At 55.1% G+C, this 22,957-nt stretch overlaps 1 protein-coding gene across 1 annotated transcript in view; it reads left to right on the top strand.

Moving 5' to 3' along the window:
- The first annotated feature begins 3,015 nt into the window (after window positions 1-3,015).
- FBN3 (fibrillin 3) overlaps window positions 3,016-22,957 on the top strand; it is an 87,520-nt gene continuing 67,578 nt past the window's right edge. Inside the window, 17 exon segments of the mRNA XM_032171570.2 lie at window positions 3,016-3,182; window positions 3,310-3,392; window positions 4,270-4,368; window positions 4,557-4,652; window positions 5,496-5,591; window positions 8,505-8,702; window positions 8,800-8,925; window positions 9,059-9,139; window positions 9,142-9,183; window positions 12,687-12,839; window positions 12,928-13,110; window positions 14,333-14,476; window positions 14,554-14,673; window positions 14,774-14,899; window positions 19,134-19,256; window positions 20,538-20,813; window positions 21,079-21,132. Of these exon segments, the coding sequence (XP_032027461.1) occupies window positions 3,016-3,182; window positions 3,310-3,392; window positions 4,270-4,368; window positions 4,557-4,652; window positions 5,496-5,591; window positions 8,505-8,702; window positions 8,800-8,925; window positions 9,059-9,139; window positions 9,142-9,183; window positions 12,687-12,839; window positions 12,928-13,110; window positions 14,333-14,476; window positions 14,554-14,673; window positions 14,774-14,899; window positions 19,134-19,256; window positions 20,538-20,813; window positions 21,079-21,132 (2,167 nt within the window).

The following is a 22,957-nucleotide window of genomic DNA, read 5'->3' as shown; positions in this document are numbered from 1 at the left end:
CCTGGTTTCAAGCCCACTGGGCTTACTTATTTATTACATTCCGGAAGTACTGTGGTGGGGGGATATTCAGCACAATCAGCTTTGGGAGTTCAATAGAGTAAACTCACAATTTGCGGATAGGGAGGGAATTTTTGAACTGGACTTTGACAGATGCGTAGGAGTTTGCTGGATGGAGTAACAGCTTCAGGCCCAACACACAGCTTCTGACAGATCCCCATGTTAAGGGTCTATTCTCAAAGGTAGGGAGGTGGTGGAAAAGCCTAGAAATTTTTGTTTGGAGTACTGACAACAAACAGATAGGGAGCCGAAATTCTTGTCTGATCCCTTTGGTAGGTGGAGAAACAGGTTCAAAGAGATTTGAAAGTTTACACCGTTTGAATTGTTAACCTCTTCATTTGAGAACCAGATGAAAAACCTGGGCCCTTCTCCCAGGGAAATACATCTTTGCCCAATGTTTTGTCAACATATTTAGGGGCCCCTGATCTCAGCCTAGTTAAGAATTCAGGCTCTAAGAGCCAGGTGAGTTTCCAACGTCACTCTCGCAATTCTCCTTGCTCGAGGGAGGGGGCGGCGGCTTGGGAGGCCGTGAGAGGGCCGCCCAGGTGAGTCCCGGGACTTCTCTGCCCAGGCTGTCGTCCAGGCCCCCCAAAAGTCAGAGCCCCACCTCCATCTCAATCTCGATCCGAAAACGCGGCCCCGGCAGCCCCTACAAGGCGCCCCCAGCCCTGAGCCCCCCGCCCGCCCTCACATCCCTCCAGTCCATCGGAGTTTTTCACTCGGAGCCCCAGGCCCTCCCCCGAGCCGCAGCCTCTCTCCCCGCCCCGGATCGGAGCCCCCCGTCCCCGCCCCGGGAGCTAAGAGGTGCAAACGCGCCCTCCTCCAACTCCTCCCGCCCCCAACTCCCCCCGAGTGGCAGCTCTGGGCTGGGAACGCGGCGGGGTCGGCCTCTTGGCTTCGCGTTCCCGCCCCGGGTCCCCGGCGCCGCAGGAGCCCGCCCTGCAGCGCTGAGTCCCGCGCGTCCGCCTGCCGTGCCCGCCTCCACGCGCGCCGCCTCGCAGGTAGGTGAAGGCGCGGGGCCCGCGGCGGGACGAGATCGCGGGCGCTGAAGGGTGGGGAAGGCGGGGGCGGGGGGGCCGGCAGGGGGAGGAGGAGAGGATTCCTTTGTTCGCAGCCGGGCAGCCCCGGGCCCAGCCCCCTCCCCTCTCCGCCTTCTAGTGGCGCCCGCCGCAGTGGGGAGTGGGGGCGCGGGGAGCCGGCGGGAGGGGCTCGTCCGGGGCGCGGGGCCCCTGACCCCACAGGTGAGGGCGGAGCCAAGCATGGTCGCGGCCGGGGGCCCTGCCAGGTGGAGATCGCGCCCCGCGGGCTCCGGGGGCGCCCTCTCCCCGTCGGCGGAGCTTGGGATCCCTCGCTCTTTGGCCCTCAGCCTCCACACCCCGTGCCGGGCGCGCCTTCTCTGCTCATTCATTCCACAAACTCCAGGGTGTGGCTCGCAGAGGCAGCGGTGTGTAGAGGGGACCGAGGCAAATCAGGCCAGAGACTCCCCCCACCTAATTCCCCCACCCGACCCGAGGCAGGGGGCTGGGGCGGAGGGAGTGGGGGAAGAGGGCTCGCAGGCCCCGAGGCTGCTTGGAGTCCACAGAGCCTCGGAGTGCGGACTGAACCGGACAACTGAGAAGAAAAAGAGGGCGCCCCTCTCCAGCCAGCCAACCCTCCAACGTTGACAGGGGTTTTCTCCCTTCTCCGTGGCCTTTGGACAGCCAGGTTGACCCAGAGAGGGGCGTGGCCAAGGCCACACAGCAGGGCTCCCCGCCCATTCTCCACCTAGGCCCGGTTCCTTTTCTCCCTGGAACCTAAATGGAACAGGAAGGCCACTTGGTCTGGCTTCTCTCCCTCAAGTATTTTGCCTCCACCCTCCAAACGGTCGTCTCCCGTCCCGGTCTTCTCCCTCCCGTCCTTCATGGCCCAGGAAACACCCAGCCACGGAGGGCAGGAGCGAGTTCCGTTCCTGATCTTCTCTCCCTCCTTCTTCTCTTCGTGGGCTTAAGCTCCAGCTTAGCCCCTCACTCGTGGTGTAATGGCCTTAGTTTGCGCATCTGTGAAATGGGCACAGAAGCGGTCCCTTCCCTGCTGGGCGCAGGATTACTCTCTGCATTGGGAAGTTCCAGCCCCTGCCTGGGCCCCCTGCCCAGGGAGGCATCCAGCCCTGACCTGGGAGCAGTAAACAGTCAGAGGAGGCTTCCTGGAGGAGGTGTGATGTTAGAGAAGGGTCTTGCGGCTGAGGGTGCACAGCTGAGGCAAGACCGGCATGGGATGTGGAGGGGAGGGGACACAGGGCCAGGTGGGGCCAGGCATTGCAGGAGTGGGGGTATCTGTGTCACAGAGGGACAGTGGGGTTGTTGCCTCCCACGACTTACCATCTTCCTCCTACCCTGGACGCTGTCCCGGCTCCACCCTCCCAGCTAGAACTTTGTGAATCTCCTCAATGCCCCCCACCTCCCACGACATGAGCCTCCCATTCCTCTCCTCTCTCTCCCATCTGGACAGCCCCCAGCCTTCTGACACCCTGTTTCCGCTGGGACCCTGCTGCCCTTCCCCACTCCACCTAACAGGCATTTCTGACCTTGCTCCTCCCACTCAAAGCTTTTCAAGGGCTTTTCATTGTCCTTGACGAATGAGCAAAAACTCCATGACACCGCTATGCCCACTCCTGCAACGCCTGGCCCCACCTGGCCCTCTCTCCCCTCCCTTCCACGTCCCACACCCGTCTTGCCTTGGCTGTGCACCCTCAGCCCCAAGACCCTTCTCTAACATCACACCTCCTCCAGGAAGTCTCCTCTGACTGTTCACTGCTTCCCGGTTGGGGCTGGATGCCTCCTTGGGCTCCCAGAGGCCCCGGGGCTGCCCCATTTGGCAACCACCCTGCCCTCCTCGTTGTGTTGGGTCCCCCATGGCCAGGGTGGGGGGCTCTTCTAGGGCTGACTCTGCTTCCTCTCTGCAGCCTCCAGGGGACACGCCATGACTCTGGAGGGTCTGTGTTTGGCAAGGGGCCCCCTGGCCCGGCTCCTGTTGGCCTGGTCGGCCCTGTTGTGCATGGCGGGTGGCCAAGGCCGCTGGGACGGGGCCTTGGAGGCTGCAGGTCCTGGACGTGTGCGGAGGCGGGGCAGCCCGGGCATCTTGCAGGGGTGCGTGGTACCTGGGATGCTGGGAGACCCTTTCGGTGTGGATCGGGCCATCCTGGGGCCAGCGGAATACCCGGGGGGATGTCCACAAGGGCAGGGGCTCACCAGACCCATCTCGCTGTCCCCGAAGGCCGAATGTATGCGGCTCCCGGTTCCACGCCTACTGCTGTCCAGGCTGGAGGACGTTCCCTGGCAGGAGCCAGTGTGTCCTGCGTGAGTGCTACTGCCGTCTGGAGGTGGGGGGAGGGCACAGGCCGGGGACACTCTTACCTGCCTGCAGGTCCAGCTCTGTTTACACGGGGACTTAGCCAGGGACCTCTGGCTGAACCACAAAAATGGCCCTTGCGTCTGTCCTTAGGGTTCCAGGCCAACCTGCCATGTTCATTTCCTTTGCCCTACAACCTCCTTGTGTCTGTCTGTGTCTGTCTCTCTGGTTCCCTTGCTTTGTCTCTGCCTCTCTCTATTCATCTCTGCTCGTGTCTCTCTCTGTTGGTTTCTTTTCTTTATTATTATTATTTTTAGAGATGGGGGTCTCTGTGTTGCTCAGGCTGGTCTCAAACTCTGGCCTCAAGTGATTTTCCCATCTCGGCCTCCCAACGTGCTAGGATTCCAGGTGTGAGCCACCGCACCTGGCTTCTCTCTGTTGGTTACTGTCTCTCTATCTAACTGATTCTTTCTCTCTGTCTCTCTGAGTCTCTCTCTGTCTGTCTCTCTCTGGCCTCACCTTCTCATTCTGTTGCTGTCTCTGGAATCTGACTCCACTTCCCAGGAGACACCCAACCACAGTATCCAGGACCCCAGCACCTCCAGCTCTGTCCTCACAGCTCAGCAGCTCTGGCCCAAAAGCATTCTCTCCCAATGGCTGTAGCAGAGTCCCCAACCCACAGCCTGGGTCACACTACCTGCCCAGCTCAGCCCAAGAGTGGGGGACATCCCATGAAAACAGGGGTAGGGTGTGCTATGAGCAGAGCCAGGGATGCAGATGACCAGCAGCGTCCACCGAGGTGTTCCGGCCAGCCCGGGCACCGATGGAACAGGGATGGCCCAGCCTCGGTCCTGGTCTTGACTGCTACCCGCTGCACCCATCCAGCCATCTGTAGGCGCGCCTGCGGTGAAGGCTTCTGCTCCCAGCCCAACCTGTGCACCTGTGCGGATGGGACGCTGGCTCCCAGCTGTGGGGTGAGCCAAGGTGAGCGGGAAGTGGCCTCTTGCGGGAGGGAGAAGAAGGTCACAGGGTTCCGGTTGCCACGAGGAGCCTGGGCTGCTTTTGTTGAAGGACAGGAGCGGGGCTGAGCATGCCCAGTCCTGCAGCCTTCCTGGGAGGGCATCTTGGGGCCCGTCTCCACCTTACTATGCTTCCTGCCTTCCTGTCCCCAGGATCAGGGTGCAGCGTGAGCTGTATGAATGGGGGCACCTGCCGGGGGGCATCCTGTCTGTGTCAGAAGGGCTACACAGGCACCGTGTGTGGGCAGCGTGAGTATCCCCATGGGACTCCCCTCCTTGCACACCTGGGACTGTGATCCCAGAGTATTGGTCTCTGCTGCCACCTGCCCACTGCCCAGGGTTCCTTCTTCCTGGACTGGAGATTGCAGGGGATGTTTATTGTCACAGTCTTTTTTTTTGAGATGGAATCCTGCTGTGTCGCCCAGGCTGGAGTGCAGTGGCAAGATCTCAGCTCACTGCAAGCTCCGCCTCCCGGGTTCATGCCATTCTCCTGCCTCAGCCTCCCAAGTAGCTGGGACTACAGGTGCCTGCCACCATGCCTGGCTAATTTTTTGTATTTTTAGTAGAGACGGGGTTTCACCATGTTGGCCAGGATGATCTCGATCTCCTGACCTCGTGATCCGCCCGCCTCGGCCTCCCAAAGTGCTGGGATTACAGGCATGAGCCACCGCGTCCGGCCTTCTTTTTTTTTGAGATGAGTTTTGCTCTGTTGCCCAGGCTGGAGTGCAGTGGCACCATCTCAGCTCACTGCAACCTCCACCTCCCAGGTTTGAGCAATTCTCCTGTGTCAGCCTCCTGAGTAGCTGGGATTACAAGCGCCTGCCACCATGCCTGGCTAATTTTTGTGTTTTTAGTAAAGATGGGGTTTCACTATATTGGACAGGCTGGTCTCGAACCCCTGACCTCAGATGATCCACCTGCCTTGGCCTCCCAAAGTGCTCGGATTACAGGCGCGAGCCACTGAGCCCGGCCTCAGTCTTATTCAACCTGGGCCACATCCTGGGGATTCCTGGGTGAAGACGGGCTTGCTGTGAACCCCAGCTCTCTCTGCTGCTGGGGGACCTCCAGCCATCACCCTCTCTCCCTCCACAGCCATCTGTGACCGCGGCTGCCACAATGGGGGTCGCTGCATTGGACCCAACCGCTGCGCCTGTGTGTATGGCTTCATGGGACCTCACTGTGAGAGAGGTACCAAGCACGTGCAGGTGGGAGGTAGACAGGGGACTCAGTGGAGGAAAGGGGGTTTCCTGGAAGCCCCTGAGACATGGCCAGGCCTTGAGAGGACACAACTAGCCTCCTTCCCGCAGTTGGGACAGTCTGAGGACATTTCTTTCATTTGCTCATCTGTTCTCCAAAACATCTGCTATTCACTGGCTCTGAGCGAGCGCCTGTGTTGGAGTCTGGTAGGAAAGAGAGAGGATGTGCCAGTCTGAGGGGCAGGGAGAAGAAACTGCAAGCAGAAGATTCTTATCTGGGGGTTTCAAGGCTAAGACAAGGGTTGGGGCAGCCCTGGAGCATGCGAAGGACAGAGAAACCATCTGCTCCACGGAAGGGAGTCAGGGAGGGCTTCCTGGAGGAGGGGACCCCTCAGCTGGATCTGGTAGGGTGGATTGGACTTCATGAGATGGGCAAACCCCCTCTTTATTGCACCCTAATTCTCTTTTTTTTTTTTGGAGACAAAGTTTTGCTCTTTCACCTAGGCTAGAGTGCAGTGGTATGATCTCGGCTCACTGCAACCTCCGCCTCCCAGGTTCAAGCAATTCTCCCACTTCAGCCTCCCAAGTAGCTGGGATTACGCATCCCCACGCTCAGCTAATTTTTGTAATTTTAGTAGAGATGAGGTTTTGCCATGTTGGCCAGGCTGGCCTCGAACTCCTGGCCTCAAGTGATCTGCCTGTCTCAGCCTCCCAAAATGAGCCACCACACCTGGTCACCCTAACTCTTAAAAATGATCCCAGTTTTAAGAGGGCTAAGATGGGTGGGGTCACCTGCTGAGAGGTTGTTACCAAAATTAAGAAGATGGACGTACCAGGAGTTTGAGACCAGCCTGGGCGACATAGCGAGACCCCCCACTTTACAAAAAGTAAAAAATTAGCCTGGCATGGTGGTGCATATCTGTAGTCTCAGGCTGAAGTGGGAGGATTGCATGAGCCCAGGAGTTCGAGGCTGCAGTGAGCCGTGGTGGTGCCACTGCATTCCAGCCTGGGTGACAGAACTAGACCCTGCCTCTCTTAAAAAAAAGAAAGAAAGAAGGAAAGAAAGAAAGAAAGGAAGGGAAGGAGGGGAAGGAAGGAGGGAAGGAAGGAAGGAAGGAAGGAAGGAAGGAAGGAAGGAAAGGAAGGAAGGAAGAAAGAAAAGGAAGGAAGGAAGGAAGGCAGGCAGGAAGGAAGGCAGGAAGGAAGGAAGGAAGGAAGAAAGAAAGAAAGAAAGAAAGAAAAGAAAAGAGGCCAGGCACTGTGGCTCATGCCTGCAATTCCAGCATTTTGGGAGGCCGAGGCGGGCAGATCACTGGAGGCCAGGAGTTTGAGACCAGCCATGGCCAGCATGGCAAAAGCAATTTCTACTAAAAATACAAAAAAAAAATTTAGCTGGGTTTGGCAGCGTGTGCCTGTAGTCCCAGCTACTTGGAAGGCTGAGGCATGAGAATCTTTTGAACCTGGGAGGCAGTGAGCCAAGATCACACCACTGCACTCCAGCCTGGAAGACAGAGGGAGACCCTGTCTCAAAAAAAAAAAAAAAAGAAAAGAAAAGAAAAAAGGAGAATGGACACAGTGATGTCTTTCTTGTGAGCAGTGAGGTGTGGCAGGGACTGGGAGAGAAGAAGGAAGGAGTCAAGATGAATCCCAGCCTGGTCTGAAAACTGGGGGAGAAGGTAGTGGTGCACCCCGGCAGGGAGGAGGAAGACTCTGAGCTCGGTGTTGGCCGAGGGATTTGCAAGTTGTCTGGGAAGCAGCTAGACACTCAGGCCTGGGTCTGAGACGGCGGCGTGGGCTGCTCCGTCCATGGGGACTGAAGCCCAGGGTGCAGCTGAGGATCCCCGTGAGAGAAGGAAGGGCCAGCAGAGACAGCCACCTGGGCATTTAAGCCCGGACAGAAAAAACAGAGCCCACAGGAGGCTGAGAAAGAGAAAGAGAACAGGAGTGGGTGGCGTCAGGGACACTCAGGCTTGTGAGATTTTCAGATGGTGGAGGCATCTGAGTGCCTGACGTGGTGTTTCAGCCCAGGAAGGTGAGGATGGGCAGGACCCGGAGACTAGAAGCTGGAGGGGCTGGGGAAGTGACCTGGGTTTGAGGGTGGGCTTCTGGAAACTGCAGAATTGGAACATGGGCTGTTGGAGGCGGGCGAAGCTCTGGGTGGCAGGAGAGTGAGGGGGAGGGGGAGGGGGGGAGCTGCCAGGAATTACCTTTTGGCTCGGGGCATCAGGACAGCCGGGGGGTGGGGGTCTCTGTGAAGCCCCTCCTCCTTCTGGGGCCTGAGTTGGGGGTGAGTTTGGCTTCTTCTCTTGGGAGGGGCTGCCCTTGTTTGAGAGCTAACTCCTTTATTGGAAACATCTGGAGAAGAGAGCCAAGAAGTCACATCTGGGCTCATGTACTGGGGTTGGGGGAACCAATGCAGTCACCTTGGGCTGGGCCTGAAGGGGACTGGGGATGCGATGTTGGGGGTCCAGAGAATTTAGGCCGATAACAGATCCTTCCCCAAATTTGGGCGATATGGCAGGGCCAGGCGTGTGCTGAAGGACTAGACGTGCTTTTTAGCTGGGCGTCCATGGGTCCCTGCCTAGGCCTGAAGGGAGGATAGGCCTGGGGAAGGAGCCCCATCAGTTCAGACAGGGTGTTCACACAGGCCCTGAGCTTTGTGGGCTTGGAGGTGCTGGTCTCTTGGAAGTTGGTCAGGAAGTGCTTTGAAGAAAAAGGGTTTTGAAGGGTGAATAGGAGTTCGTTAGGCAGGGAAAGGGGAGGAAAGATATTCTATTTAGGACGGGAGCAGCATAAGTAAAGCCTGGTCTGTGGGTGCAGGGGGCGCTGAGAAGGTGTTAGAGACGCAGAGATCTCTAGACAGGGGCAGCCCTCAGCCAGGTACCCACATCTGTCTGCCCTGCAGATTACCGGATGGGACCCTGCTTTGGCCAAGTGGGCCCCGAGGGGTGCCAGCATCAGCTGACGGGCCTCGTGTGCACCAAGGCGCTTTGCTGTGCCACTGTGGGCCGTGCCTGGGGCCTTCCATGTGAACTTTGCCCTGCACAGCCACACCCCTGCCGCCGTGGCTTCATCCCCAATATCCACACGGGGGCCTGCCAAGGTGAATAGTGGGGTCAGGGCTGAGTGGGAGGCCTTGGCTGCCTTGGTTCTTCCCTCTGATGGGCCTCTCATTCCCTTGCCGGGCTTTGTCCTCGCAGATGTGGATGAGTGCCAGGCTGTGCCAGGCCTGTGCCAGGGAGGCAGCTGCGTCAACACGGTGGGCTCCTTCCATTGCCGCTGTCCAGTTGGACACCGGCTCAGTGACAGCAGTGCTGCATGTGAAGGTGGGTGACTGGAGGGGACAACCTGGGACCTCCTCTGTGACTCGTGTCCTGGGGGGCTCAGGCTCCCCTGCAGGAAGGCAGAGGGGTCAGTCTGGTGAGGTGCCCAGTTCTGACCTTGTCCCTGTCTATGTAGATGTGAATGAGTGTCTCAGCCTGCCCGGCCTCTGCTCCGGGGGTGACTGCACCAACACTGTCAGGAGCTACGTGTGCACCTGTTCCAAGCTTTTGCCAGCAGCCTGGATGGCACCCACTGCCTGAGTGAACCAAGGGGCTGGAGCGGGAGAGAGTGGGTAGGAGAGAGACCCCTTGTTCAGCTCTCTGTCTCTCTCTTTTTTTTTTTTTTGAGACAGAGTCTTGCTCTGTTACCCAGGCTGGAGTGCAGTGGCATGATCTCAGCTCACTGCAACCTCTGCCTCCCGGTTCAAGAGATCCTCCTGCCTCAGCTTCCCAAGTAGCTGGGATTACAGGCGCAAGCCACCACGCCTAGCTAATTTTTGTATTTTTAGTAGAGATGGGGTTTCTCCATGTTGGCCAGGCTGGTCTTGAACTCCTGGCCTCAAGTGATCCACCTTCCTCGGCCTCCCAAAGTGCTGGGACTACAGGCGTGAGCCACCTCACCCGGCCCCACCCTCATTTTTGAGATCGGGAAACTGAGGCCCAGAAAGGGGAGGTTTGCTTGAGTCTAGTCAACAAATCCAGAACACACTCAACTCCCCAGACCTCCTGCCCGGGTGGTGGTCCTTTGGGCTGAGGCTACCCCTGGAGGCCCACCCTTCAGCAACCCCCAGACACTTGGTCTGGCCAAGTGGGAACCCCCCACACCCCGCTGCACTTAGGCCTCTCCCTCCTTTTGCTGTCTTGATGAGCTGAATGTCAGGCCCTAGAAGTTGCCTGTGGCCAACAGGGCTGGCCAGGAACATGAATGCTGGTGGCAGAGGATGGGCAGTGTCCTGGTTTGGGGAGACAGGAGGGGGCTTGGAGGTTTTCCAGCGTCACCCTGGTCCCCTCAGGCTAGGCCACTACCAGGCAGAGCTGAGAATATTGTGTTTGGAGTTCAGCCAGTATGCTGTGGCCAACTCCAGACTTTATTTATTTATTTATTTTTGAGACGGAGTTTTGCTCTTGTTGCCCAGGCTGGAGTGCGATGGCGCGATCTCGGCTCACTGCAACCTCTGCCTTCCGGGTTCAAGCGATTCTCCTGCCTCGGCCTCCCAAGTAGCTGGGATTACAGGCATGTGCCACCCCACCTGGCTAATTTTGTATTTTCAGTAGAGACGGGGTTTCTCCATATTGGTCAGGCTGGTCTCGAACTCCCGACCTCAGGTGATCCGCCCGCCTCAGCCTCCCAAAGTGCTGGGATTACAGGCATGAGCCACCGCGCCCGGCTGGCCAACTCCAGACTTTCTAGGTCTCCACCACTGGGGGCCATCACAGCTGGCATTAGGGGTAGCTGTGGACACATCCCCTGGACTGCGGGGTCCTCTCTCAGCTGCTAAAGACCAGACCCTGGATTTGACAAACCAGCCTCTGAACATAAGCTTTGGAATCAGTCCAGGGCTCCCACCCAGAGCTGCTCACAGACCCTGTGGCCTTGGGCAAGTGACTTAACCTCTCTGTGCCTCAGTTTCCCCATCTGTAAAATGGTAGATAATAGCAGTACGCAGCTCAATGAAGATTGGGAAGGTATCATTTGGGGAGTAATTTGCAGAGGGCTGGTAGCTAGAGGATACTTAATACACATTCATGGACACCAGGTAAGGTTGAGGCTGTGACCACTTAGCTCACGGTGTGTACTTACAGCAATGACAGGATCATTTTTGTTAAAATTCTTTTATTTTCTTGTTTTAAGACAGTCTTACTCTGTCCCCCAGGCTGGAGTGCAATGGCGCGATCACGGCTCACTGCAACCTCCGCCTCCCGGGTTCAAGTGATTCTCCTGCCTCAGCCTCCCCAGTAGCTGGGATTACAGGCACCCACCACCATGCCCCGCTAATTTTTGCATTTTTAGTAGAGACGGGGTTTCACTGTGTTGGCCAGGCTGGTCTCAAACTCTTGACCTCAGGTGATCCGCCCGCCTCAGCCTCCCAAAGTGCTGGGATTACAGGCATGAGCCACCGTGGCTGAGCATTTTTATTAAAATTCTTGTGTTCTGTCTCTCTTGCTTGAGGGACTGTTGCCTGTTGGGTCCCCTGAGATTGGGAAATCGAGTTTCCCGTCCTCTTGCTTTTGCAGCTGTGTGACTTTGGAGGAGTCTGTTGACCTCTCCTTGTCTGGGCAGGCCCAGTCCCCTTTGAGGGGCTATGATAAGGCTGAGAACGAAAAACCCTGATTCCCACGCACGTACCTGGGGGGCCCCCAGGTGCACGGGGCGGGGACCAGGGAGGTGGAAACATTTGCATGTTTTCCCAGCTTGGGGCAGGTCAGGGGCGGCTCTCAGTGGCCCTCCCAGTGCTGGGAGTTTTTTATACTGTGGGCCACGGGCCAAGCTTTATGCATTTTTAAGCCTAAAATATGCTCTTTAAGCCAGAGCCTGAGAAATCTGATCACTGCATGAAGCCATTGACCTTGAGGACGCAGTGGGAAGTGGAAGAGTGTTAGTGGTTCTCACACCTGGGGAGCCTGTCTGCCTCAGTCTCCCTGGGGGCTGTAGCCATCAATCCACCCCTCGACTCCTTGGGGCCCCTCTCTGAAATTCACAGTCTTGTAGGCTTCTGCGTAATGCCTGAAGCCAGCAAGCAAAGACACACAGCTGCAGATCTCGGTGTCCCTGCCTGGTATCCCACCGGGGCAGTCCTTCCCCGCCAATGGGTCTTCCTCAGTGTGGTTGGATGCCTGCAGTGACGGGGAGCTCACTACCTCTGTGTGATAACTTGGAATCTTGGTAACAAGAGATGGCAATGAGCGAGCATTGGCCACAGGTCAAACTTTTTATTTATTTATTTATTTATTTATTTATTTATTTATTTATTTATTTATTTTTGCGACGGAATCTTGGTCTGTGGCCCAGGCTGGAGTGCAGTGGCATGATCTCGGCTCACTACAACCTCGCCTCCTGGGTTGAAGTGATTCTCCTGCCTCAGCCTCCCAAGTAGCTGGGATTACAGGTGTGAGCCACTGCACCCAGCTAATTTTTGTATTTTTGGTAGAGACGGGGTTTCATCATGTTGGCCAGGCTGTTCTTGAACTCCTGACTTCGTGATCCTCCCACCTCAGCCTCCCAAAGTGCTGAGATTACAGGTGTGAGCCACCGCACTGGGCCCTTTATTTTTTTTGAGACGGAGTCTCGCTCTGTTGCCCAGGCTAGAGTGCAGTGGCATGATCTCAGCTCACTGCAACCTCTGTCTCCTGGGTTCAAGCAATTCGTGATTCTCCTGCCTCAGCCTTCCAAGCAGCTGTGATTACAAGTGCCTGCCACCCTGCTTGGCTAATTTTTGTATTTTTAGTAGACATGAGGTTTCACCGTGTTGGTCAGGCTGGTCCTGCACTCCTGACCTCAAGTGATCCTCCCGCCCTGGCCTCCCAAAGTGCTGGGATTACAGGCATGAGCTACTGCATCTGGACTATGTCAGACTTTTCATCCAGGTAATACTTTTCCCGGGTGAGGTGGATGCTCCAAGCATCCCCATTTTATGGAGGGGAAACTGAGGCACAGAGTGGCAAACAGACCCGTCCTACAGGCAGTGCTGCTACAGCTGGAATTTGGATCCAGGTCTGGTCACTGATGTCCCGTGCTCATGGGCTCACCCTCTGATCTTTTGCAGACCACCAGGCCGGCACCTGCTTCTCAGTGCTTTTCGGGGGCCGCTGTGCTGGAGACCTCGCTGGCCACTACACTCGCAGGCAGTGCTGCTGCGACAGGGGCAGGTGCTGGGCAGCTGGCCCGACCCCTGAGCTGTGTCCTCCTCGGGGCTCCAGTGAGTAAGAGCTGCAGCCTGCAGGGCTGCGGGGGAGGAGGGGACAGGGGAGGACCAAGGGCCTGGCCTCAACCCTGCTTCCTTGCAGATGAATTCCAGCAACTGTGCGCCCAGGGGCTGCCGCTGCTACCCGGCCACCCTGGCCTCTTCCCTGGCCTCCTGGGCTTTGGATCCAATGGCATGGGTCCCCCTCTTTGGCTGGCGCGACTCAACCCCCATGGCTCCAATGCGCGTGGGATCCCCAGCCTGGGCCCTGGCAACTCTAATATTGGTGAGGCCTGGGGCTTGGGAGGAATATTCCAAGACTTGAAGGATGGTCCTGGGTCTGGGGAGAGAGCTCCGAACAGGGGAGGGTGTCCAGGCCTCAGAGAGAGGGTTAGGGCTTTGGAGGGGGAACTCCTGGCCTGGCTAGTAGGGATGACAGTGCTGGTAGTGGATGGGGATGGAGGTAACTGGAGAATCTGGTCCTCAAAGTTAGGGTTTGGGCCGGACACAGCGACTCGTGCCTGTAATCCCCGTACTTTGGAGGCCGAGGTGGAAGGACTGCTTGAGGCCAGGAGTTCGAGACCAGCCTGGGCAACAGAGCAAGACCCTGTCTCTACAGCAAATTGAAAATTAGCTAGGTGTGGTGATGTGCACCAGTAGTCCCTGCCACTCAGGAGGATGAGGCAGGAGGATTGCTGGAGCCCAGGAGTTGGAGGCTGCAGTGAGCTGTGATTGTGCCACTGCCCTCCAACCTGGGTGACAAAGTGAGACCCTGTCTCTAACAAAAAATATATAAATAAATAAGTCAGGGTTTGGGCTTTGGGTGGGGAGTTTTGGCCTGGTGTGGGGGTCTGACATGTAGGATTTAGGCCTGGGGTGGGTTCTTGCCCCATAATGAGGATTTGGGTCCAGAGTGGGAGTCCAGGCATCTCTGGGACCAGGTTAGAGGGATCTAGGCTCCAGATTGAAGGGATCTAAGGCTCCAGGTTGGAGGGATCTAGGCGCCAGGTTGGAGGGATCCAGGTCCCAGGTTGGAGGGATCTAGGCTTCAGGTTGGTGGGATCTAAGCCCCAGGTTGGAGAGATCTAGGCCCCAGGTTGGAGGGATCTAGACCTAGGTTGGAGGTATCTAGGTTCCAGGTTGGAGAGATCTAGGCACCAGGTTGGAGAGATCTAGGCCCCCGGTTGGAGGGATCCAGGTCCCAGGTTGAAGGGATCGAGGCCCCAGGTTGGAGGGATCCAGGCCCCGGGTTGGAGGGATCCAGGCCCCAGGTTGGAGGGATCCAGGCCCAGGCTGGAGAGATCCAGGCCCGGGTTGGAGGGATCTAGGTCCCAGGTTGGAGCCCTAAATCTAAGGCAGGACTCTCCACGGGAAAGAGGGCAGGATCTGAGCCAGGGCAGGGTCCCAGCCTTAGAGGGGGTATCTGGGCCTAGAGAGGTGAAGCCCAGGCTCCAGACTGGGGTGGGGGCCAGACACTGTTCAGATGCCTCTGCCGGCCCCACCCGTAGGCACTGCTACCCTGAACCAGACCATTGACATCTGCCGACACTTCACCAACCTGTGTCTGAATGGCCGCTGCCTGCCCACGCCTTCCAGCTACCGCTGCGAGTGTAATGTGGGCTACACCCAGGACGTGCGTGGCGAGTGCATCGGTGAGCCGCGGCCAGGTGGAGCGGGGTGGGTTCTCACTGCCCTGCTGGTGCTAGGGCTCAGGGTCCTCTCCCCTCAGATGTAGACGAATGCACCAGCAGCCCCTGCCACCACGGTGACTGCGTCAACATCCCCGGCACCTACCACTGCCGATGCTACCCAGGCTTCCAGGCCACGCCCACCAGGCAGGCATGCGTGGGTACGGCTGTCCGTCCGGGAGTGGGGGTGATGTTGGGGGGTCTGGGCCAGGCTTGGAGGGTGGGGGGTACCTCTTGACTGCCCATCTGCCTTCCCTGCAGATGTGGACGAGTGCATTGTCAGTGGTGGCCTTTGTCACCTGGGCCGCTGTGTCAACACAAAGGGCAGCTTCCAGTGTGTCTGCAATGCAGGCTTCGAGCTCAGCCCTGATGGCAAGAAGTGTGTGGGTGAGTTGGGGGTGGGTGGGTGGGCAGGGGATTCTGGGCCCCACTAGCTGCCTTTTACAGCCATCTCATATCTTCACTCTGCCCCAAAACCCACCTCTCTCCCTACGATGTCTCCTCTGCTCACCTCTGAACCCAGCAGCCCACCTTAGACCCTTCTTATCCCCTGACCACCCTGACTCTCCCCTTCATTTCCTCCTTCCTGAATTTATTCTGTGAATCACAAAAAAGGACCTTTTGGGGCCAGCCTTGGTGGCTCATGCCTGTAATGCCAGCTCTCTGCAAGGCTGAGGCAGGAGAATCTCTTGAGCCGAAAAGGTTGAGGCTGCAGTGAGCAGTGATTGTGCCCCTGCACTCCAGCCTGGCTGATAGAGCAAGACTCCATCACCTAAAAAAAAAGAAGGCCAAGTGTAGTGGCTCACGCCTGTAATCCCAGCACTTTGGGAGGCCGAGGGGGGTGGATCACCTGAGGTCAGGAGTTCGAGACCAGCCTGACCAACGTGGTGAAACCCCATCTCTACTAAATACAAAAAAATTACCTGGGCATGGTGGCAGACACCTGTAATCCCAGCTACTCGGGAGGCTGAGGCAGAAGAATCACTTGAACCCGGGATGCAGAGGTTGCAGTGAGCTGAGATCGCAACACTGCACTCCAGCCTGGGCAACGAGAGCGAAACTCTGTCGAAAAGAACAAAAAGAAAGAAAGAAAAAGAAAAGGTCTTTTGGGCAAGACCACGCTGGCAACCGCCTGACCTTGGCCTGGAGCAGAGTCCCTCCCCGTCCTAGGATGGCTTGGAAGAGCCTGGCTGATGAGAGAATGAGAGAGAGAGAGAGAGTTGAGATCAGGACCTGCCTGGCTGATAACAGAGAATGGGAGGGGAGAGAGAGAGAAAGAGAGAGAGAGAGAGAGAGAGGGTTGAGATCAGGACCTTGGAGAGCGCCCCCATCAGCTTACTCTGGGGTATGGTGGGTTATGGCTTGTGGGAGCCAATGGGGACTTGGCTCCCACAAGCCATAACCCAGTGGGACCTCTTGACTCCATCACCTTATCTCAGGAGGTCTACCTTCAAGTCTCCCCTCGGGTGGAAGGATCTTATCCTTTCTTCATTCCTTCATTTAAAAAGACATTTTTGGCATTTATTGATATATAATTCATATACCATAAAATTAGCCATTGGTTTTTAGTATATGCACAGAGGTGGACAAGCATCACTACAACCCAACTGGAAAATACCTTTATCACCTCAAAAACAAACCTGGTATTCATTAACAGTCACTCTATAATTCTCTGTCTTCACCCGCAGTCCTGGGCACTAGGCGAATCGGTTTTCTGACTCAATGAAGCTGCCAGTTCTGGACAAAAGGGAATCGTGGCTTTCTGTGACTGGCTTTCTTTTGCTGAATATGCTGTTTTCAAGATTCATCCACATTGCAGCGTGTATTGGTGCTGATTCGTCTTTTTTTTTTGAGATGGAGTCTCGCTCTGTCGCTAGGCTGGAGTGCAGTGGTGCGATCTCAGCTCACTGCAATCTTCACCTCCCAGGTTCAAGCGATTCCCCTGACTCAGCCTCCTGAGTAGCTGGGACTACAGGCCCCTGCCACAATGCCCGGCTAATTTTTTTATTTTAGCAGAGACAGTGTTTCACCATGTTGGCCAGGATGGTCTTGATTTCCTGACCTCATGATCTGCCTGCCTCGGCCTCCCAAAGTGCTGGGATTACAGGTGTGAGCCACTGTACCCAGCCTCATTTTTTTTTAATTAAATAAATTTTTATGCCAGGCACAGTGGCTCATGCTTGTAATCCCAACACTTTGGGAGGCTGAGGTGGGAGGATCACTTGAGGTCAAGTGTTCAAGACCAGCCTGGCCAACATGGTGAAACCCTGTCACTACTAAAAATACAAAAACTAGCCGAGTGTGGTGGCGCATGCCTGTAATCCCAGCTACTCGGGAGGCTGAAGCAGGAGAATTGCTTGAACCCAGGAGACGGAGGCTGCAATGAGCCAAGATCACACCACTGCACTCAAGTGTGGATGACAGAGAGAGACTCAGTCTCAAAAAAAAAATTTTTTTTTATGCCAAGCTTGGTGGCTCACAACTGTAATCCCAGTACTTTGGAAGGCAGGAGGATCACTTGAAGCCAGGAGTTCAAGATCAGCCTGAGCAACATAGCAAGAGCCTGTCTCTACAGAACACCCAAAAATTAGCCTGGCATGGTGGCAGGTGCCTGTAGTCCCAGCTACTCAGGAGGTTGAGGCAGGAAGAGCACTTGAGCCCAGGAGTTCGGGGCTGCAGTGAGCTGTGATGGCATCACTGCACTCTAGACTGGGTGACAGAGCTAGACCTTGTTTCAAAAATATATATATATATTTATATTTATTTATTTATTCATTTTGAGTCTCTCTCTATCTCCCAGGCTGGAGTGCAGTGGTGCCATCTCAGCTCACTGCAACCTCCACTGCCCGGGTTCAAGCGATTCTCCTGCCTCAGCCTCCTGAGTAGCTGGGATTACAGGTGTGCGCCACTGTGCCCGGCTAACGTTTGTATTTTTAGTAGAGACGGGGTTTCACCATGTTGGCCAGGCTGGTCTTGAACGCCTGACCTCAGGTGATCCGCCCGCCTCGGCCTCCCAAAGTGCTGAGATTACAGGCATGAGCCACCGTGCCCAGCCATGTATTTATTTTTTTGTGATTGGATCTCACTATGTTGCCTAGGCTGGACTTTAACTCATATCCCAGCAGACAGACTAATATACAAGCAAACACAGCCACAGACAACCACAGCTTGTTTGCCTCCCGTACCCCAGGTAGGGGTCCTGGGGGGCTCAAGCAATCCCACTGCCTCAGCCACTTGAGTAGCTGGAACTACAGACATGAGTCAGCATACCTGGCTTCTTCATTCTTTTTCATGGCCGAATAATGTTCCATTACATGAATAGACCATAGTGTGTTGATCCATTCATCAGTAGGACACTGGTTTGTTTTCACTTTTTGCTGTTAGGCATAATGCTTCTGTGAATGCTCATGTGCATAATTTTGTGGTGGCATTTCATGCATTTATTTATTTTATTTAATTAATTAATTAATTTATTTATTTTGAAACGGAGTCTCACTCTGTCCCTCAGGCTGGAGTGCAGCGGTGTGATCCTGGATCACTGCAACCTCCGCCTCCTGGGTACACGTCATTCTCCTGCCTCAGCCTCCCGAGTAACTGGGACCACAGGTGCCCACCACCACGCCTGGCTAATATTTTTTTTTTCTTTTTTTTTTGTATTTTTAGTAGAGATGGGGTTTCACCATGTTAGCCAGGATGGTCTCAATCTCTTGACCTCGTGATCTGCCCATCTCAGCCTCCCAACGTGCTGGGATTACAGGCGTGAACCACCTTGCCCGGCCGTATTTTTTTTTTTTTAAATGTATGTTCAGTCCTTTATTGTTTAAAACTGACATTTTGGAAAACAATTCATTTCTGCCCCTGCCACCTTCCATTAAATTAGACCATGGTCTTACTAACTTTATTTCCGTTTCCTTTTTATGAAATTGAAGTGAGATTCACACAATCTAAATTTAATCATTTAAAAGTGAACAAGAGGTGGGGCGCGGTGGCTCACGCCTGTAATCCCAGCACTTTGGGAGGCCGAGGCAGGCGTATCACGAGGTCAGGAGTTCAAGACTAGCCTGGCCAACATGGTGAAACCCCGTCTCTACTAAAAATACAAAAGCAATTAGCCGGGCATGGTGGTACATGCCTGTAATCCCAGCTACTCAGGAGGCGGAAGCAGGAGAATTGCTTGAACTAGGGAGGCGGAGGTTGCAGGGAGCCGAGATCACACCACTGTGCTCCAGCCTGGGCGACAGAGCGAGACTCTGTCTCAAAAAAAAAAAAAAATTGTTGTCTTTTAAAAAATATTTAAACATTTTAAAATGAACAATTCACTGATATTTAATAAATTTCCAATGTTGTGCAAAAACCACCACCTTTATTCAGCTTTGAGCAAATATTTATGCAGCACTCACTGTATGCAGCCTGAGCAAGGGGGTCGTGCCCCGGGGAACTCAGGTCCCAGCAGACAGACTAATATACAAGCACACACAGTCACAGACAACCACAGCTTGTTTGCCTCCCACACCCCAGGGAGGGATCCTGGGGGGGTGGGTCAGCCCTGGAGCCTGGAGGAGGGAGAGAGAGGGTCCCAGTGTGGTCCCTGCCTGGACCCAGCCTCTCCTGTTGTCCCCAGACCACAACGAGTGTGCCACCAGCACCACGTGCGTCAACGGCGTGTGTCTCAACGAGGATGGCAGCTTCTCCTGCCTCTGCAAACCCGGCTTCCTGCTGGCGCCTGGCGGCCGCTACTGCATGGGTGAGCCTGGAGCCAGACTGGCCAGTAGAGGGGAGAAGGGAGACGGGGAAGCAGAGGGACAGGGAGGAAGAAGAGAGGGACCGGACAGGGAAGGGACGGGCATGAGAGAAGGAGAAAAGAAGGGGTAGGGAGAGAAAGAGGAGGAGGAGGGAAAAGGGAAGAATCGAAGAAAGGAAGAAAAGAAGAGGCAGGTGCTGTGGCTCACGCCTGTAGTCCCAGCACTTTGGGAGGCCGAGACAAACGGATCATTTGAAGTCAGGGGTTCAAGACCAGCCTGGTCAACATGGTGAAACCCCGTCTCTACTAAAAATACAAAAATTAGTCAGGCGTGGTGGTGGGCATCTGTAATCCCAGCACTTTGAGAGGCCAAGGTTGGTGGATCATTTGAGGTCAGGAGTTCAAGAACAGCCTGGCCAACATGGTGAAACCCCGTCTCTACTAAAAATATAAAAATTAGCTGGGCGTGGTGGTGGGCACCTGTAATCCCAGCTACTTAGGAGGCTGAGGCAGGAGAATTGCTTGATCCTGGGAGGTAGAGGTTGCAGTGAGCCGAGATCGCGCCATTGCACTCGAGCCTGGGTGACAAGAGTGAGAGTCTGTCTCAAAAGAAAAGAAAAGTGATGGGTTATAAGGTGGGGAGGGGCCAGGTTCATCTGTGATCCCAGCACTTTGGGAGGCTGAGGTTAGAGGATCACTTGAGGACAGGAGTTCGAGACCAGCCTGAGCAACATAGTCAGACCCCATTTCTACCTAAAAAAAAATTAGCTGGGCATGGTAGCTTGCACCTGTAATCCCAGCACTTTGGAAGGCTGAGGCAGAAGGATCACTTGAGCTCAGAAGTTTGAGACCAGCCTGGACAACATGATGAGACTCCATCTCTATAAAAAAATTTAAAAAATTAGCCGAACATGGAGACGCACCCCTGTAGTCCCTGCTACTCGGGAGGCTGAGGCAGCAGGATTGCTTGAGCCCCGGAGTTGGAGGCTGCAGTGAGCTATGATCATGCCACTGCACTCCAGTCTGGAAGTCAGACCCTGCCTTTAAAAAATTTGTTTAAAAGTTGAGAGAAAGATAGAAGGATGGAGAATAATGGGGGAGGAGAAGAGGAAGGAGACAAGAGGAAGAGAGGACAGAGACACAGACAACAGGAAACTGGAAAGACAAGAAACTGGAAAGGAAAGAAATAGAATGGGTGGGAAGATGGAAAGGGTGGGAGATGGGGAGGGGAGAGAGGAAGGGAGCAGGCTGGAACCCATCTCTGTGCCGCCTCTGCTTCTGCAGACATTGACGAGTGCCAGACGCCCGGCATCTGCGTGAACGGCCACTGTACCAACACCGAGGGTTCCTTCCACTGCCAGTGCCTAGGGGGGCTGGCGGTGGGCACAGATGGCCGCATGTGCGTGGACACCCACGTGCGCAGCACCTGCTATGGGGCCATCGAGAAGAACTCCTGTGCCCGCCCCTTCCCTGGCACTGTCACTAAGTCCGAGTGCTGCTGTGCCAACCCGGACCACGGTTTTGGGGAGCCCTGCCACCTTTGTCCTGCCAAGAACTCTGGTGAGCATCCGGCTGCCCGGACCCCATTGCCTCCTTGGTCTGAGTGCCTCCATCGGTCCTCACTTGTGGTCGGGGGTCGTGGCTGCCATGGAGCGGGGGCTTGTCCCAAAAAGAGGCCGAAGGGAGTTCCTCCCTCCCCGGGGTTGGAGTTGCGTCTTTGTCCCAAACTCTTGCCCAAGACCAGGGGGCCTCATCCTTGCCTGGGGCTGAATCCGAGCCATGGCTAAGCTCCCTGACCCATCTCACTCTGTCCCTCCATCCCCAGCCGAGTTCCAGGCACTATGCAGCAGTGGGCTTGGCATTACCATGGATGGTCGAGGTAAGTGGAGCCCAGCCCCTCCAAACAGTAGCCAGCCTGCCCCTACCAGATGTGGGGAAAGCTGTGGTAGGAGGCTGTAGGAGTTTGCTCGGGGTTCCCGTAACAAAGTTCCCCAGACTGGACAGCTTACAATAGAAGTTGATTCTCTAACACTCCTGGAGACCAGAAGTCGGAGATCAAGGTGCTGGCAGGGCTGGTTCCCTTGGAAGCTTTGAGGGAGAATCTGTCCCGGACCTCTGGTGACAGTGCCAGCTTCTGGTGGTGGCTCCAGCAATCTTTGGCATTTCTTGGCTCATAGAGGTGTTGCCCCATCTCTGCCTCCATCTTCACATGGCGTTCTCCCTGTATGCGTGTCTGTGTCCAAAATTCCCCCCACCCTTTTTAAGAGATGGGATCTCACTCTATTGCCCGGGCTTGAGTGATGTGGTGCAATCACGGCTTACTGCAGCCTCGACTTCTTGGGCTCAAGCGATACCACCTGAGTAGCTGGAACCACAGGCACTCACCACCATGACCTGCTAATTTGTTTTTCTTCTCTTTCTTTTCTTCCTTTCCTTCCTTCCTTCCTTTCTTTTCTTTCTTTCTTTCTCTTCTTTCTTTCTTTTCTTTCTTTCTTTCTTTCTTTCTTTCTTTCTTTCTTTCTTTCTTTCTTTCTTTCTTTCTCTGACTTTCCTTTCTTTCTTTCTTTCTTTTCTTTCCTTCCTTCCTTCCTTCTCTTTCTTTTCTTTCCTTCTTTCTTTCTTTCTTTTTTTTTTGACAGAGTCTTGCTCTGTTACTCAGGCTGGAGTGCACTGGCGTGATCTTGGCTCACTGCAACCTCAGCCTCCTGGGTTCAAGCAATTCTCCTGCCTCAGCCTCCCAAATAGCTGGGATTACAGGCATGCATCTCCATGCCTGGCTAATTTTTGTATTTTTTTTTTTTTTTTTTTTTTAGTAGAGATGAGATTTTGCCATGTTGCCCAGGCTGGTCTCAAACTTCTGGCCTCAAGTGATCCACCCACCTCGGCCTCCCAAAGTGCTGTGATTACAGACATGAGCTGCCATGCCCAGCCAATTTTTAAAACATTTACTTTATGGCCAGACGCGGTGGCTCACATCTGTAATCCCAGCACTTTGGGAGGCCGAGGAGGGTGGATCACTTGAGGTCAGGAGTTCCAGACCAGCCTGGCCAACATGGTGAAACCCCATCTCTACTAAAAATAGAAAAATTAGCCAGGCGAGGTGGCAGGCAGCTGTAATCCCAGCTACTTGGGGAGCTGAGTCACGAGAATCACTTGAACCAGGGAGGTGGAGGTTGCAGTGAGCCGAGATTGCACCACTGCACTCCAGCCTGTGCGAAAGAGTGAGACCCTATCTCAAAAAAAAAATTACTTTTTATAGAGATGGGGTCTTGCTATGTTGCCCAGGCTGGTCTCAAACTCCTGGGCTCAAGCAATCCTCCCACCTCAGCCTCCCAAAGTGGTGGGATTACAGGTGACAACCATTGTATCTGGCCTATAATTGCTTTTATTTTTATGACAGTGCCACTGTATGGATGTCTGCTCCACTATTTCCAAACTGGAGATAATTTGGCCCCTGCCCCACCGAGGTCATTTGACAATGTCTGGAGTAATACTGGGGTGGTGGGTGCTACTGACATCTCATGGGTGGAGGCCACGGGAGCTGCTCGACATCCTGAAATGCACGGGATGGCCCCTCGCAGCAAAAAATGATCTGGCCCCAAATGTCAGCAGTATCCAGGCTGAGAAACCTCGGTTTAGAGCAAAATGAGGCCGGGTCTGGGCTGGAGCTCTGGCCTTGGGGAATCTGACTTCTAGAGACCCCT

This window comes from Hylobates moloch, unplaced genomic scaffold (assembly GCF_009828535.3).
Source record: "Hylobates moloch isolate HMO894 unplaced genomic scaffold, HMol_V3 SCAFFOLD_12, whole genome shotgun sequence".
NCBI lineage: Eukaryota > Metazoa > Chordata > Mammalia > Primates > Hylobatidae > Hylobates > Hylobates moloch.
The sequence above is the reverse complement of the archived record's forward strand: the minus strand, read 5'-3'. Positions and strand labels throughout refer to the sequence as shown.